This window comes from Montipora capricornis, chromosome 1, assembly GCF_036669925.1.
Source record: "Montipora capricornis isolate CH-2021 chromosome 1, ASM3666992v2, whole genome shotgun sequence".
Lineage (NCBI taxonomy): Eukaryota > Metazoa > Cnidaria > Anthozoa > Scleractinia > Acroporidae > Montipora > Montipora capricornis.
Window position 1 is genome coordinate 41720377 of NC_090883.1, and position 17500 is coordinate 41737876.

Below are 17500 nucleotides of genomic sequence, written 5' to 3' on the forward strand. Positions count from 1 at the left end.
GTAAATCGACCACCGTAGCGAAATTACAGTATGACAAAGCTACCATTTTGAGCATTAACCATTGTCCTCTCCAATACCACCAAATTTCCCTGCTTCAAAAACCCAGAGACGCTGAACCAAATATGCTATTTATAGACCAGCTTCCAACAATCAATCAGTCACTTGTCAGTCAGCCAAATGGCAGATACCCAGTCACTTAAATCAGTATCGTCGAAGCTGGCCAGTTAATCAATCAGTCGGGCCCATTCGAACCAGTCCTATCAAATCAAGCCTTACTTTTCACACGGCTTGGTTCCTCTTGGATCATACATGTACTGCACTTCAAAGTCCCCAAGTGCGTTTGTGCCGCGATCGCTGAGGATTTTAGTCACAATTATGATGTCCAAAGTCATGTCTTTAACTGGAAGGGTATTTATGATATCCTGCTCTGTCAGAGGCTCCTATAAAACGAGCAAAAATAGGTCAACGCAAAGCAGCACATTTGTAGTCATAGAAACACACCACAACTAAATTAACTACGATCTTTCTGGTTAATATTTTTCCGAGAAATGTTGATAACATTCACTGACTTTGATACATACCTGAAAAGTTAAGGGGTCATATGGTGATGGTTGCGTGGATGACGTGGCGACGACGACGATGAGAATGATGGCGATAATGATGACGATGGTAATGGCGATAATGATGATGACGATAATGTTGATAATGGCGATAATGATGATGACGATAATGATGACGATGATGATGACGATGATAATGGCGATAATGATGATGTGACGATAAAGATGACGATGATGATAACGATGATAATGCCGATAATGATGATGACGATAATGATGACGATGATGACGATAACGATGACGATGATAATGGCGATAATGATGATGACGTTAATGATAACGATGATGATGACGATGTTAATGGCGATAATGATGATGACGATAACGATGACGATGATGATGTTAATGGCGATAATGATGATGACGATGATGATGACGATGATAATGGCGATAATGATGATGACAATAATGATGGCGATAATGATGACGATAATAATGGTGATAATGATGATTACGATAATGATGATGACGATGCTGGCGATGATGATGATGACGATAATGACGATTATGACGTGACGATGACGACGACGATGATAATGGCGATAATGATGATGACGATAATGACGATTATGACGTGACGATGATGACGACGATGATAATGACGATGAAAATGATGATAACGACGAAGAGCATCACCATGACAATGACAACGATGACGGTGATAATGTTAAATGATGACTTCAGTTCAAGTTATTAAAACATCTATCATTGTCGTCAACAATAGCAAATGTCTGGAAACGTTACCTTGGAGTTTGGTGGTTTTCCCCGCAAAAAGGCAGGATAGTTAGGCGGAAAAGCGTACTCGTCGTACTGAGCGAAGTTGGCAGCTGAATGTCCCACGCTACTAATAAAGATGATGGACGTCACCACTTTGATAAGATCCTCCAAATCGGTAAATTGTCCATCTCCGAACACTCCCTTGGAGAGAAAAGTTCGTTAATATAAAATCCATTGAGGAATACCGCTAGCTTTCATAACATTTTATCGATATCATTCACATTGAACAGTATCCTACCCGCATTATTTCAAGAAAGTATTTTTAGTAAAATAAAAGCGACCTTTCATATGAAAGTTAATACTTGGAGTTACTTTTCTTTGGTACCACGTATTATGCTGCCAAAGCCGGTTCCAATTTTTAGGAAAAAGCCTAACACGTGTACCTTTTCAAATGAAATAATCTCTGTATTACATCTACATGTTCCAGCACTCGGCAAAGTTCCTTTTTGCTTGTGGCTGTTTCTGCTTGGGTGGCCTCATACACCACAAGCCTTTTTAGAGACATTACCCCCAAGCCGGCCACTTCAGCTGGAGAGAAAAGGACAGCCACAACACCGGGGAACTTTATCCCCGACTCTTCTTGAATAGTGCTTGGGTTCTTTAACTGAGCCACCGGTGCGGTGCCCCACAGGGAACTAATGAACATGGAAAATATTTGTGAGACGCCGGGACCTACGGTTTATATTCGCTATCCGAAAAGACTTGAAAGTCTAACCATTTGCAGATGGAATTACAAAGGCAGCACTTTCTCCTCACCAATTTAAGTTCCTGAGTGTTGATCCCGCTGGGGTTCGAACCCGCGACCTCCCGCATGACAGCCCGACGCTCAACCAACTGAGCCACCGGTGCGGTGCGCGGTATTAGCTTCCTTTGGTGGTATTAAATGCTTTATCCGGTACATCTTATTTCCAAGTTTGTTTTTGTGACTGAATACACAGTACTACCTTGATCCCCAAGCCATCTTCTGGGTCTGCCAACATGTGCCCCCAATTCTGAATTTCCCAGTCGCCTGTCAGTTTTTCCGGAGAATCTGTAATTTGGCAGGAGAAAACAAGCACTTAAGATTTTAGCTTCATGTCACCTTGATACTAGAGCATTGTGCTCTAAAACGTTAAACGTATGTTAAACATGTTGAGAAATTAAGGATCAGACTGTCTGATGTGTGTGATTATTAAACCGCTTAAATCAACTGTGGTTCTTTTCTGTAAAATTAATATTTTAATTGAATTGCCTTAATTCATTTGGTTCTCTTTCATTGTACAGTACAAGGTGGTTCTACCTTTTGAGTTAACTGAAATCTTTCGTTCCAATATTTAAACGAAGCTACTTCCAGCAAGTGAGGGTACTTTCCTGTGCTACTATTGACAGCATGGTGGGTTTATTTTGTCACAAACCAAAAGAGGTTGAATCTCAAGTGGAGAGGAAAGTGAAATTAACTATTAAAGGGAAGAGATTTGCTGAATTATTTGCACTTAAGCCCTGCAACAGCTTACCATAAAAAGCCTCCAGAACTTCACGCACATAGTCATAGATGACCTCAAAAATCAACAGTGCATCATCTCTATATGGGTAGTTTGGTAGTGCTTCGGTGTCATCAACCTGTCGATCACAGACAACATGGTATGTGGTACAGTACTTCCTAAAGATACTAAATCAAGAACAAAACTTACTGTATTTACTAAGAAAAACAAAACCAAGGATAATTTAAGCTTTCAAGGTCACAAAAACCTAGAGTAATTACTATTATTTTGCAGGAAGTTACAGAATGGTAATGCTTATAACCATTAGCCTTAAATTAGATGCTAACACATGTTGTTACCGAAAAAGCACATTATGCCACAAAGCATGCCTTGAACAACATATGCACCAATGGGCTTGGGTAAAAAAGAATTCAGTAAGCTTTAAGATTCAGGCCATTACCCCTCTTGCAGCAAGGTCACCAGGCAGCCAACCATCTATGTCCATTCTCCAGATTTGCCAGCTAAGATACAAATTAAACAAATTTCATTTACTAGAATCAAAATGGATTATTTATGATGTATCTGGCTATTCTCAATAAGCCCACCTGTGGCTAACAAGTTCCATCAATCCATTGGCTCCTGTTGTCATAGTGTTGTCAATCCAGCCATTGGGTGCCACCAGTTTTGCCAAAGCAAGGCTACAGAAAGTGAGTAAGTTTCAGTCAAGTTACTTTTTGATCACCACATTAGCAGATTACACAGAAAGCTGTGAACATCAACAAAATGATTTAGGATTGTGTGGTGAAGAGGCCCAAAGACAAGCAAATGGTATGGGCTTATATTGGGGTTTCCTCTGTATTTATATCATACAAATGACGATGGAAGTTATATAAAAAGTGAGTGGTGAGAAGGAATGCCTTACATATGCCGTTGGAAGAACAAAAAAACTGAGTTAGCTGGATCATAAAACAGTGTGGCATCCAGTGCTGTGATTGATGGATATTAATTTAATAACCAATTTCTTTTTTGAACAGTTCACCAACAAACAAATAACAGACAATACTATCTTTCAGCCATCGCTGACCACCCTTATTAGTTACTACAACCCTTCTTGATTCTATTCAAGTTCTTGCCACGACACCCAAGTACTTTCCATGACTCATCAAAGAACCCATAGAAACCTACGAAAGACCCAACAATTTCAGCAGACTCCTATCGCCTTAGTTCTACCTGGACCAGACTGACTGCCATTGCTATGACTACCACCAAAGAGAACAATAGACTGTCAACCATTCATTGCTTCACTGACTCTGTCCTCATTTATTTAGATATACATACTCACTTCACACACTGTCATTATCATTCTGATGGTATGGTATGGTATGGTATGGTATTTTTTTTATCCACGTTATACAGATGAGTACAAGACTCGTTTAAACGTGAACATGCCATTAAATAACAGTTAAGTAAATCTATACATATTAAGACACAATAAATAAGCAGGATGAAATAAATAAAGGGAAAACTAGCTATATAAAAATTCAATAACATTTACTCCAGTAGTCAAATTAAGATTATTTAGCATTGTCTTAAAGACGTTCAGAGATGGGGCTCTCCTAGCACAATCAGGTAGAAAAAAAAAAGTCACTGCTTACGAGCCAGAAGGCCAATCAGGCTGGCGCTTATCTCCGGTTTCCGTAGCATGAAGCGACTAGGAGTATTTATACTCCCCCCTGGATGGGATGTTAGTTCATCGCAGGGTTACCCCCAGCATTAAATTCAGCGGTACCCATTTATACACCTGGGTGGAGAGAGGCACCATGAGAGGAAAGTGTCTTGCCCAAGAACACAACACAATGTCCCCGGCCAGGCCGCGAACCCAGATCACTCGATCCGGAGTCGAGCGCACTAACCATGAGGCCACCGCGCCTCCCACAATCAATCATGTAGATTGTTCCATAATCTTGAGGTGATGTAAAGATATATGTATGACCTGCGCATAAATCTACCGTTATGGGCAGGTTGATGTAGCTTGTTAAAGCCTCTAAGGCCATATTCATTATTACGAAATATGAACATCTAATTAATATTAATCGGTCACCATCACAGCCGAAACATCAATTTCAATTTCACACGTTTTACCAGAAAAAAGTTACAGTGTTTGTTAGGTCAGCTACTGTCTACATAAATATGCTTGGTGGCAGTAAGAAAGGAAACAGTTGTTCGGTATTGCTATATGCATGTTCATGAAACCTGGCTAGTAACACAGACGATCAAGGTTGTAAAATAACACAGAAGGTTTTTTCTTTCAACGTTTCATATAAACAATGGAACAATGTTGAAAAGACCACCCATGCAAGTCTCCATCTTGTCAGACAATGGTCATGACCATTTTGTCAGGTGGAGATTTGAGCCCCCCACCCCTCTCCCACTAGGTAGTAAGATGCTAAACCAACTGGTCTGTGGTCAATTACAATAAATAAATTAATTAACTAATGTACATTTTGTAATTATTACACTGCTTTCAACTTTTAACTGCCTTTTAGTAGTAATTTAAAATGGTATAGAAAACTTACGAGTTGATAGCCAGTAGATATAGGAAATGAGGAGCAAGCAGTCTAAAGACAGGGTGAGATGGTGATAGCTGACGATGAGTTCCCACACAGATGGTTTCTGCAACCAAATGGGTAAAGCCTGTGGGGAAAAAAAGAGTGGACACCACAATGTAGTATCCTTGTTCTAACATACCGTCCCCACCCTCCTTACAAGTCTCCTTACAAGACATGCCCGCGTGTAGGATAAAGTGAGCAAATGGAGTGAAGATTACTGAGTGTGGTTAAATCTGTTTCTTCTATCGGGAATCCTAGTATGGTAAATCTGGTGGTATCCTACACACACAAGAAGATAGAGGAAAAGCCACATGTTTGCCAGAACTTACCAAGATGAGTGCAAGACTGGTGAAACGCAGCATCAGCATTGTTGTAATACATCTTGGCCAACATCCATGTGTATTTGGGATCACTTGGCACAAACACCTGTTTTCAAAACAACATTACACTGATCAAGCTTCTGTCAGCCCATTCACACCCCAAACGCCCTCAGACACCCTCTCCCCCCCCCCCCCAAGTAACGTAACTAACTTTGCCCAGGTGAATTCAATGTACCTAATGTCCAGCAAGAAAGAGATAGCTATGACTCCTGATGCTTGAGAGAAGTGTCACAATTCAATTTTGAGATCAGCATGCCCATTTGTTGGTCGAAATATCTTGAGAAACCTTTCCTGTCCATAAAATGTCTTATTAGCGGCACTACTCAAAGACAAGTCACTCTAGGTGATCTGTACGTAAACAAAAGATCTTTGTTCCATTTCACACCCACTTACCAAATAAATCTTTACCACAAATACTTCAACTTACTGTTTGCCGGTAGGCTTCAAATTTTTCAAAAAGGAAAAAAACCATGCTGATCAAATAGCTTCAACCTAAAGTACACAGATTCCAACTTGTAAATCTTGTGGGCCCTGCCATTATTTAGCTCACAAAATGCAGCAAGCAGCTGCTTCATGGCTAAAACCTTGGGAACATTTGCTGCAATCAATATTTTAAACTAGCCAAATTAATGAGCACTTACTGGATTGTCATCAGCTGGTTTCTGGAACAACTGGATTGCAATGGGCATTAATTCATGTCGATCATTAGAAAAAAACAAAGCCATGGGCTTGCAAATCTGAATGAGCAAAAATCACAAAGTATTAATAATTTTTATTTAGAGATTTATTTCACATGCAACCAGTACACAGTAAGGGATAAGCTTAAAAGGACATTTTTGAGACCGCAAATACATGTAATTGGCATGAGCTAAGAGTTACAAACACATAAGGCAAGATGAAGGCCATATGCTACCAGCAACACCACCTTCCTCCACCTCTCCCTCTTCTTTTGCTCCATAAATTACAACCAAAAATCATGACAACTTTGAATTCAAATCACTTGAATTCAAATTTTTGTTTTTTTTGTTTTTGTTTTTTTTAACAGCTTTAATGGGTTTGACTTCCAAAAAAAAAAGCAACACACAACAGTAGCACTTAATATGATAATACGAAGACCCAAAAGGGCGGGAGCGGGACGCGAGGTCCCATGCGAGGCACTCCCCTACGATTAAGATTGAAGGAAGTGAAAAGTCAAATGATTTTCTTCTCTAAAAGATTAATTATTCATTAGTTAATGCTGCTTGCACACTTTGAAAAAGAATGCGTGCTTTTGACAGGAGACAAATGTACATTGTATGACCAGATCCTACCATACATGTGCTAGTAGATACATGTATCCTACTGCTGGCATGAAAATAAAAGGGTACTGTGGAAACTAGGCCTTAATCTAGCAAAACAAGATATCCGAAGTGTCTCCTTAAGGCCTTACCACTCTGTTAAATCTGCACATGACATCACTAAGCTTTTTCAAGTTCACAATATAAATTTTCTTTTTCTTCATAGCATCTTCCAGGGTCAGTCCATCAAGGAAAGGTTCCACCAGCTCTGGGGTCACCTTAAAACTAAATTTAAACCAAGACAGTAAATTAATTTTGTTTGCTGACTATTGATCAAAGTAATGTTCAAAGCTGTCATTAACTTGAAGGTGTAAGCTCTTACTTTTCAGGGATTTCTGTGCAAAGTTTGATGAGAGTTGGGTTGCAGCCTTGCAATCTCTGGCGTCCAAAATTGGTGTCTTCTTTCCACTTAAAGTAACCCTGCCATAAACAGTAAAAAACAGAGTTGAGGGACAGGACATCAAAAACAAGTGCATCCTGCTCAGGGGGTCCCATTGGTGAATTCAAGCAACAGGAATGTTGCTCTCTCAGATATCATAAATGACAACTGGAATTTGTTTTAAACAACAATGAGTTTGATTACTTTTGTTCCATTTCTTGTATTATGATGTTACCAACTTTAAGCAGAGGAAGAAATGGTCACCTTGAGGTGGTGATTTTTTTAAGTCCAGGGCAGAAATTCTAAAGTCATGGTTTAGATGTTTGCTAGCTAGTGTTACAAAGACCAATATTATAGAGTGTTTTCCCTCACGTGATCAGTAACCTTGTTTTCCCACCGAAACAAAAGAAAACGTTTGGATCCTGGAGCATTAGTTGGGTACACCAACATGGCCGCTGCTCCATTGTTTTGGAACATCAATATGGTCGCCGTGACATCACATGAAAACACTCTATAGCCATGGTTTGGAATACTCAGGTAACATGATTACTGGAACCATCTACACAGGAAATTCTCCCATAGCTAGCATTCTACCCTATGAAATTCAGTATTCCAGCCACCTGCCACAAAATGATGGCAGTGGAAAGGAAGAGAAAAAGGGGATCAAGTGTCAAGAGAAACTAAATAAAATCAGAAAAAAAACTCTCTTGATCGTCCCAGGAGAAAAATGCTACTATATTGAATGATAAGGTATCCTTGGCACAGGGTAGAAAATTAAAACTTATACTTTGTTACTAAATTAGACTCACATGCAGATTTTCATTTTGAACATTCTTTTTAGCATATTAACCATGCTTCTGATTAAATTAACAATTAGATCCTTTTTAGAGGCTGTAAATATTTTTCTCATAAAGCATATGGTCCCAAAAAATCAAGATTGGTACATGAATACACGTTCACACTGAGGCTAGCTTGTTTCATTCATAAACTAAGACCCTTTAAACTACCAGTTGTCGCTAACCAAAAATGACAACCTACATATGGCTTGTTGAGGCTTCCTTTGTAAAGATTTCCAAAATCATCCAAAGTTTCCCAGGGATCTGATGTCAGTTTTGCCAGCTTACACTTTACAGCAAGGGTATACTTTGTCTGTTGAATATTCCACTGAAAAAAAAAAGAAAAAAATGAGCACATCTGCTCATGGCCAAGGCTACGATCGATGTTAAAAACCTGTATGGGTAACAGATAATGCTATCCGATCCATTGCCCTGATGCTCAGAGATATTTGCCCACATTTATCCTCAATAGATAAGATGGATAAAATGACAGAAACAATTTCAGTCTTAAAATGGCCAATAGGATTCAAGCTGAACTGGGGTTTTGGGTAAGAGTGGTTATTCAGTTAACATGGCCGCAGAGTATGTTTGACAGTGTGGGGGTGGGAGGGGGGGGGGGGGGGGGAAACGGCTAGGTTTTGGTATGGATCACAGAAGTGTGAGGGGAAGGGGGAAAGGTTTCGGAGAAAACATCAATGTAGGGAAAAAGTGCAGCCCCTCCCTCCTCGTGGCCCATGACTAAAGGCAAAAAGCAACATGAAGGCAAAAACAAAACCCGCTGATCTGTGGAATGGGCCTGAATCATTGAGTGACTGTCAACCCACTTAAAGTGCCTATAAACCCAAATTTCTTGTTTTGCTTCGAGAAATCTTTGTATCGCTCTGAGCAAAATGGCGCATAAAATTTTTGTTTTTGGTTAAAACCGGAATTTTTACGAATTTTCAAAGTGGCAGAGACGCGAGATTCGAAAACCCATTACTGAGCTGGTGAGCTTGCCGAAAGGGAATGGGTCGAGTGTAATTCGTGACGTAAAACCCGGACTGTGAGTTTCGCAAGTTGACTTCCATCAGAGGTGAAGCCACGCCTGAGAAATGGGAGTGAGATCGCTACAACTTACCAGTCTCGGACTTCTTCTGTACCATTTAGATGCTTTTGGAGTGTCTTCTCTAGGGCCTCTTCCTCCTTTCTTTCTTGTTCGTACAAATCTAGCCACTCTTCGTCCACTAGGGGATTGTCAGCATATGCCTTGTGCGTGCCTTCCTCATCGCTGGCCGCAAAGCTCGAGTTTGGTGAACCTTCACCTTCCAGCTCGTAATCTTCCATTTCTGAAACTTCCGTATCTGAACCGGAGGACAGAATGAAGTCGTTCGAAGCCATTTCTTGATTAACACGTACGCTGGTTACAAACGTCAGCCGAACAGAAATTGTTTTCACCGGCACGCAGGGAAAACTACAAAACTACGTGTTTCCTCTGTTGATTTGCCTGATGCTAATGTCCGGGAATTATGTCACTAGGCCCAGTCTCCCTTTTACCCGGTCGCTGGCAGAGAAAACCGCACTTTAAAAATTCGTAAACATTTCCGGTTTTAACCAAAAACAAAAATTTTTGTACCATTTTGCTCAGAGCGATACAAAGATTTCTCGAAGCAAAAATAAATTTTCAGGTTTATAGGCACTTTAAGTTGTACATTTTGATGAAATTCCTTTCCCATGTTGTGAGCAGTAGCCAGCTTTTGCCGTCAAGGTGCACTGGAACAATCACAAGAATGGAACGATACCTCTTTAAAATCATGAGTCCCAGGGAAAATGGATAAAATTGCTCTTGTCCAGTGAAGAGGACACCCAATCATGCTATCATGCACTCGCTGTTACTTCAAGTGAAAGAGAGGTTCCCTGGCCAGAAAAGTAGCGTTGAACACAACACCTCTCAAGAATTTGAACTATTTGCAAACAAAAGTAGACAGGGCAGTGACTCAGGAATTCAGGCCCATTCCACAGATCGGTGGTTTTCATAGTAGAAGCACAAAAAGACGTCTTTTTACACACTCTTTTGCGCTTAAATAAGCAAACTTATAAAAAAATACATATCACCACATTTCACTCGTCTTTTTAATCATTAATTAATTAAGCTTATCTGTTTATTTTAGTCGTCGAGTGCGTAAAAGTTCTCGTCGATACAAAACATCACATCTCCCATCTACCTTGTAGTCATTGCTAAAGTGCTCGTCTCTAGGGCAACTCTCGACCTGTGAAAAAATGTGTTTAATGCAAACTTATTAGCAGAAATATATTTCATGTGGGATTACCTAATAACAATAGACATAACATATTACGTACGCAATAAAGCATCATTCGATCAACAAATATTACATAATGAATTATCACGATGTCAAGAGGAATAAAAAATATGTGTTAAGTTTTACAAAAATATGCTTTACAAAGTAAATGCCATTGATTTATTGTAATGCGCATGATAAATCAACATGAGAAAATTGACTTAAGATCTTACCTGTTTAGGTATACCTGGAGCTTTACGTGCAAGTCTGTAAACTTCCCGTTTCTCCTCTAATTCAGTCTTTCTCTGCTCCGCATTTTCGTCGAACTGCGGCAAAACACAGTCGTACTTTGTCAAAATCATTCTGCGCTCAGCTTTGACCCAGCGGTTACAGGGAAAGATGACCCCTTCTTCATCATCCTGGCTTGGTTCTTGCAGCTTCTTTACTTTAATCCACTCCACGTACCAGTCGTCTCCGATGCCACTATCATCTCTCCAAATTTCTATCTTGTGCAACGGACCAGGCGGGAGACCGGTGTGAATTTTAAAGCGATCTACGGAGCCTTTTTCGAAATCGTTCTTCCACTTGCAGTCAAGGTGGAGGTCACGCGAACGACTTTTATCTTCGTTGTACAGCGCGCAGTAAACATTGGAATCGGTCCCGGCACCTTTTACATCTCCAGTTTTCACCATAACCTCACAATCTGGCGGTAACCCACTGCACGAATTGCCCATGTTGTTTTCCGTAAAGTTCTTCGTACGAATCACGGATTGTAGATGATAACGAGCTCGCCGTCAGCGCGTTTAAAAACGCCACGAAAACTGCAAAGAGAGAGATGGTCCAATGCGCAAAATGGTATTCCAGTTGAGGTGAGTTTAAATTTAAGGTTGTATACGTTTGACGCTGAAACCGCAAGTTTGCTACTTGTTGCTTTTGCCAAAGATGTTTGTAAGCTAAGCTAACGCGACTGTGTGAAAATATAGTCTCACACCTTTTGACGTCATTACAATTAGCTTTGGGGTCGTTGTCAAGGGATTAATTACTTTATGGCGAAATTCATTCCACCTCCTGCAGAAAGTATACACTCGTTTCATATTCCGAAAAAGTAATTAGGCCGACATTTGTTATGAAAAACAAATTTAAACTTCGACTCTAATGTGAATGCCGCAGAAATTAAAGTCGGGATTTTAATGACGAGTGAATGACGGCATCACGTATTCAGTCTCACTTGGCTAAAAATTGTATTGGTTACATATAACAATGATCGTGCCATTATTTGGATTCTTGACTTGCTTCAGAGTTGCTTGTTTAAAGCTTTAGGTCTTGAAGCTTCGGATGAAAATTAAGTCTGTTCCTTGAAATCCCGGAAACGTGCGATTTTGAAATCTGACCGGATGATTTCCTGATGAAATTTAAAAAAAAGTTCTTCGCGGAATAATGGCATATGGGAGTGATCATTGACATACAATCTGTCGAAAGCGGAAATTCCGAAGAACAAAACAACTGAAGTTTTAAAAAGACAGGAAATAAACGACAAAAAGAAAATCTAAGAAGAGCGGAGTAGTGGGTATCGACCAATATGTGATTTCAGTTCAAAGAAACTGACTAAAGAAGGTCGACTTAGATTTGGATGTTAGTATGGAGTGCCATTAATATTTGTTAACGCGCTTTGACACACGAACAAACACTTTCAAACTGACTTAAAAACTACTCGAGTTACAAGGGTAAAGTACCAACAAACATCCTTCTCAGCTGCGCTTACGGCTAATCAAGGGTTCACCTTTGTCTCATTTATACCCGGAAGGAAAAGGAAATTTACTTTGCTTGAATTTAGTGCATTGGATAGAATAGGAGATGTATCCTTTTCTGTTTAAAAAAGAGATTTATCCGAATTACAGACCATCCTCAAGGAGCTTCAAGAACAATGCGGTTACTTGTCTTACTTAAGCTGGATTCAGGAGTACTGGCGCCTGTCGCTTTTGATTAATCCCCTTTCTTATACACGAATGCATCTTTTTTGAGTGTCTTTTTAGCGCTGAAACTAGACATTTGTTTGTTTTGTATCTGGTGGATAGAATGTTACTTAATTCGCTTTTTACCCGAAAAGGAATGTTTTATTAACACATCATAAGTGAATACAAACTCAATTCGCTACTCTGCGCTGGCAATGAAATCACTTGCGCTTTCTATTTGCTTTCTGCACCTTCAACACCGCCCCCCCCCCCCCTACCCGGGCAAACCGCGGGCATTTGACTATACTCTGTGACCGGGGAGTGGGGAATTTGACCTTTGCCTGTGCGGGGTGGGGAAAATTAAACCGGACGTATTAGGTTCCAAATGATTTATTTTCGGGCGCCGAAGTCGCTAACATCTATAAAACACGTGTTTAGACGGCATGGAAGAGTTCAAAGGAAGAGATGTAGCATTTGTGAGTGATTGGCGTAAAAAAACGGGTCTTCAAAAGGTCTTTATTAAAGACGCTAGGAGTCTACGGTGATTGTTCTTTAGTAGGGTATGACAGACAAATCGGACGATAGGGTAGAACATTTGAACACCATTTTGGCCCGAGGGGGCGGGAATTCGAACAATCCAACAAGTTCAAAGGCCCCGGGCTTTGCCCGGGGGGGGGAGGGGGGGGTGGATTTTGATGTCTTTAGTTGATAGGCGCATTATTAGGCACAAAGCTAGACCCTACGATTCCCTTCCAAACGTCGTTACTTCATGATGTTAAACATTGCATCTATTCAGACGTTGGAACGACTCGTCTTAGAAATCCAATTGAAGTAACCGATAAAAAAGACGTTGCACTAAATTGACTTGTCGTCTTCCATGTCAGGTTCTCCTGTTTTAATGTTTGTTTTGAGGCGTGCGTCATTTTGATTTTTGGTTTATCACTTTCGTGGTGGGGTTAAAAGAGGGATCTACTTCAGAATATTGCGGGATCGTTTGAAGCACACGAAAGCAATTTTTGGGCAACCACACAATCTGTTATCATAATTTAGCATATTCCACGTCTCATATACCATTTTGTGGATGTCTCTCTTTATTGAAAACAGTCCAAATAAACCTAATGCTCAAGGGCAAGTTGGATAGGCTCCCATTTCCTACCATTGGCAAAAAGGACCGAATACTTTAGGATTCGTGTGGCCCGCTCCAAGAAAACCAATACAACGTAATACACCGAAAGATTTCTCGACCGAAACCGCAATAAAAGTGTTGTTTCCTATCTTTGTAAGCTCTTGTTAATGCGATTAATTAAGTGATATCCAGAAATTCAACTTTCAGCGATACAGACGCGTGGTGACGCTCCCAGAAAAGGGAAGAGCTTAAGCACGCGCGTTTATGAGACGCGGACGCCAACCGGAAAGGAACATTTCGCGAGCCAGGACATTGGTGTTCCCAGATTTTTATACTAATCATCTCCAATAGAGAAAAGATACTTGGCAATGTAAACGTGGTTGTGTGAAGACAAATTAAAAGGGGAAACGGCTGACTTCCGGTTGCCGTCCGCGTCTCAAAAATGCGCATGCTTAAGCTCCCTATTAGATGAAAACGACGAAAACGCAAACGAGCACGAAACGAGGCGTGAGACGCTACTAGTACACGCAGCTTTTGCACTAGTCTGCGCGATAGAACCCCATCGCAGTACATCGCACTTGGTACAACTGTGTCGTATCGTGCAACCACCTCGGTCAAAAGGGACCGTAACATTGGACAGGCTAGATTTCGGCCCCTCTCTCGAGACCGGTCTGCGGGGAGGAGCGCGGGCTCCTTTCCAGGAACAGTAGCTGGAAATCGGGCCAGTTCGTGCAAGCGCATAGGGTTCAAAGAATTTTTTTCAAGAGCGAAACTGGTACCCAAGGTCCCAGACATTCAGATTTGACTAATATTTGAATATGAGTGCAAAAATTTAATCTTGAACTTGTGAAGCCCACAGAAATCTAACTTCCCATTCATTGCTTGACTGGGATACGCCAATAAGCCCAAACGCGTTCCCAGGGTCAATGGAGACCCTGGGAACGAGGTTGCAGTAAGCCCTTCTAACGTCAAGAGAACCCTTTCGAAGTGGGCGAAGTTAATTAAACGACCACGTCTCGAGCTCGTAGCCAATTTGAAGACGACTCAGTTTTTACTCACGTCCGATCAAAAGTTAGTTTTCCAACTAAGAGGAATTTATTTACACCTACGACACAATCAAGCATGTACATGAATAAATTAACGAATGTGCACTGTTCTTTCATCTTTTTCGAGTGATTTTTTTAATACACTAAGTTTTTTACACTATCGTAATAAGATTCCTTTTCCAATTCCACAAAATACATATTAATGTTGAAAAATAACTATAAAACAATTAATCAAAAGGAAACTTAAATGCAACTCATTTAATAACTCCGTGAAGACGTCAGGTTGTGCCTGACCATATATTGGAAAAAAAAACGTCCAAAGAATATATATCCTCATTGGCGTACAGCCGCCAGCCTTGCATCATTATTTTATTATTAGTTTTCGACCCTTGTGTTTAAGACAACATACCTCTGGGATCAAATACCTGAGCAAAGGAGCATACGAGGTTATATGCTCGTGCTTAGCAGTAGTTTGCCTTTTAATGAGAAACGCATAACAGAAACCCCGGGCCAGTAGCATGAAAGCAAGCTCTCCATTTTCGAGATGTTGAGTGACTGGGCACTGCAACTGCAAGGTGTTTCCAAATGAAAGACAGCTAATGACTAAGCCTACATCACTGCATTTCTCTCCATCAAAAATAGATGAGGACTTAGAAGCAATACAATGATTATTAATGTTATAAATATCATTATTATTATTACTCTTTACCAAGTAAGCTGTTCTAACATTACTCATCAAATATCCAGTGTTACTGCGATTTTCATAATTCTGCAAAATCTCATCTTCAAGTGCAAACGACCAAACGGCGTTTTGGCTTCCATCAATCCAACTTCGACGCCAAGCCGAGATTTGACCCGAAACCACGGATGCCGAAATCAAACGAGTGTTTTCACTGCCGTAATCAGTAACCTTGTTTTTCCACCGAAACAAAAGAAAACGTTTGCATGATCATAGAGCTCAATTCCCGATTAGATGGGTACACTAACATGGCCGCCGTTCTATAGGTTTAGGAACATCAACATGGCCGCCGTGACGTCACGTGAAAACACTCTATTGATAGGTGACACGACCTACCAATGAACATAATTGGTTCCCACGGTGCATTCGTACATTCGAACTCGACGTTGGAAAGCGGTGGAATCTGTGCGAATCTTTTTACTGAAGAACCTCTAAATTCAATTCATTTTCCGGCGGCGAAGTCGATCTTCCCGGCTATGTTCGCAAATTTGATTGATGGAAGCAAAAATACAAGTTGGCGCTAAATACAAGCGCAAGGAAATACACGTGTGAACTACCTCAACACAAATACAAACGCCAGCGCAGGTGCAAGAAATGGAAAATTTTCCATTTTCTTGCGTTTGCATTTGACACGTGTGAACCGAGAAAACGCAAACGCAAACGCACGGTAAAAAAAAAAAAAAAACCTCACAGGTTCATTTTCGTCCACCATCTTGGAAAGAGGACTTGAACTGCGCCTGCGTGTCTCACTTCCCTTGCGTTTGCGTTGGACGTGTGAACTTCGTTTGCGTTTGCATTTGCGTCGTAGGTGTGAACCAGGGTTTAGCACTTGAAGGTGAGATTGCGCAGAATGATGAAAATCGCAGCAATGAGTACTATCATCATCATATACTCAACAGAATATCACGTTTCCGATTGGTCAATGGCGAATACATAAATAGGTTACAGAGTGCAATACGGAAGTTTCCATGGAAACATATCAATTGGGTAATTTTGTTGAGTATATAATAAATAATCGTATGAACTTGCTCGTGCATTTCGTGATTTATGGGCACTTGTGACGTTTTGAAAGTTCTCAAATGGCTCTCGCTTACAGCTTGTTCAATTCTGAGAACTTTCACAACATCAATCGTGCCCATAAGTATGGGAAGTCAAATGGTGACGTTTAAAATTTAAGGAATAATTTCACGCGCGTTTCGTCCAAAATCAAATAATTTCCCGAACCTTTAGGCGACGGAAATCACTTGATTTTGGACAAAACGCAAGTGAAATTGTTCCCTAATTTCACGAATATACCATTTGATTAGCTATTAATATCATGCGTAACAAATTACGTTCATAGGACGCCATTTTGGCACTGTAGGAAAAGTTGTCAGTGCACCATTGTACATGTAAAACTTGACGCTCCGTGAGCGTACAGTGGATTGCCTGTGGTACGTGTTACTCAAAAACAGAAGGCACTGAGTCTAATGCATGCGTGAAAACAAGAAACCCAGTCGTGTCAAATTACCATACGCAACAAAATAAAATTTCAGGATCAAACCCATTCCTGAAGAACCTTTCCCTTGAATAATGAAGCACAAAATAGACAACAAGCTTTCTTTCAAATAACTCTTGGCTGTCACATTTCCAATTATTTTTTTTACCGTAGGACTGTGCAGAGTTGAGCACAAAATAAATATAAGAAGCATTAGTGAAATTTCCAATTGTTACCGGAAGAGTTGAGTACAAATAAATATAAATAGCCGGACGATCCACTTAAGGTATTCGATTCCTTCTCTGTCTTTGTCAAACCCAGAGAATTTTCCATTGGTGTCAGTGTTGTACATAACACTACGCTTGGTAAAATGTTACAAATGAAGGGGGTAGTTTCTAAAGAAACTGTAGTGCTGCGTCGGTGGCGAAGTAGTATAAAAAATTTTGTTTTATCAACGGAGTTGATAATGTAAATTGACCATTTTAC

General features: G+C 40.4%; 2 protein-coding genes across 3 annotated transcripts in view; both read right to left on the reverse strand.

Annotated features, from left to right (window-relative positions):
* Positions 1 to 11667, reverse strand: part of LOC138044388 (polyunsaturated fatty acid 5-lipoxygenase-like) — a 14406-nt gene extending 2739 nt beyond the window's left edge. Inside the window, exons 1-14 of the mRNA XM_068890912.1 lie at positions 10908 to 11667; positions 10600 to 10644; positions 8601 to 8726; positions 7506 to 7603; positions 7276 to 7408; positions 6488 to 6583; positions 5796 to 5892; positions 5434 to 5551; positions 3463 to 3555; positions 3318 to 3378; positions 2891 to 2996; positions 2342 to 2427; positions 1365 to 1538; positions 277 to 440 (exon numbers count right to left, since the gene is read on the reverse strand). Coding sequence (XP_068747013.1) covers positions 277 to 440; positions 1365 to 1538; positions 2342 to 2427; positions 2891 to 2996; positions 3318 to 3378; positions 3463 to 3555; positions 5434 to 5551; positions 5796 to 5892; positions 6488 to 6583; positions 7276 to 7408; positions 7506 to 7603; positions 8601 to 8726; positions 10600 to 10644; positions 10908 to 11408 — 1898 coding nt within the window. The 5' untranslated portion in view covers positions 11409 to 11667. The remainder of the gene's footprint in view (positions 1 to 276; positions 441 to 1364; positions 1539 to 2341; positions 2428 to 2890; positions 2997 to 3317; positions 3379 to 3462; positions 3556 to 5433; positions 5552 to 5795; positions 5893 to 6487; positions 6584 to 7275; positions 7409 to 7505; positions 7604 to 8600; positions 8727 to 10599; positions 10645 to 10907) is intronic.
* A 3160-nt stretch (positions 11668 to 14827) lies between these two features.
* Positions 14828 to 17500, reverse strand: part of LOC138044401 (transmembrane protein 106B-like) — a 12816-nt gene continuing 10143 nt past the window's right edge. For both annotated transcript variants that reach the window (XM_068890926.1, XM_068890920.1), the window contains exon 7: positions 14828 to 17500. This exon is cut by the window's right edge and continues 1201 nt beyond it. The gene's annotated coding sequence lies outside the window, so the exon portion shown is untranslated.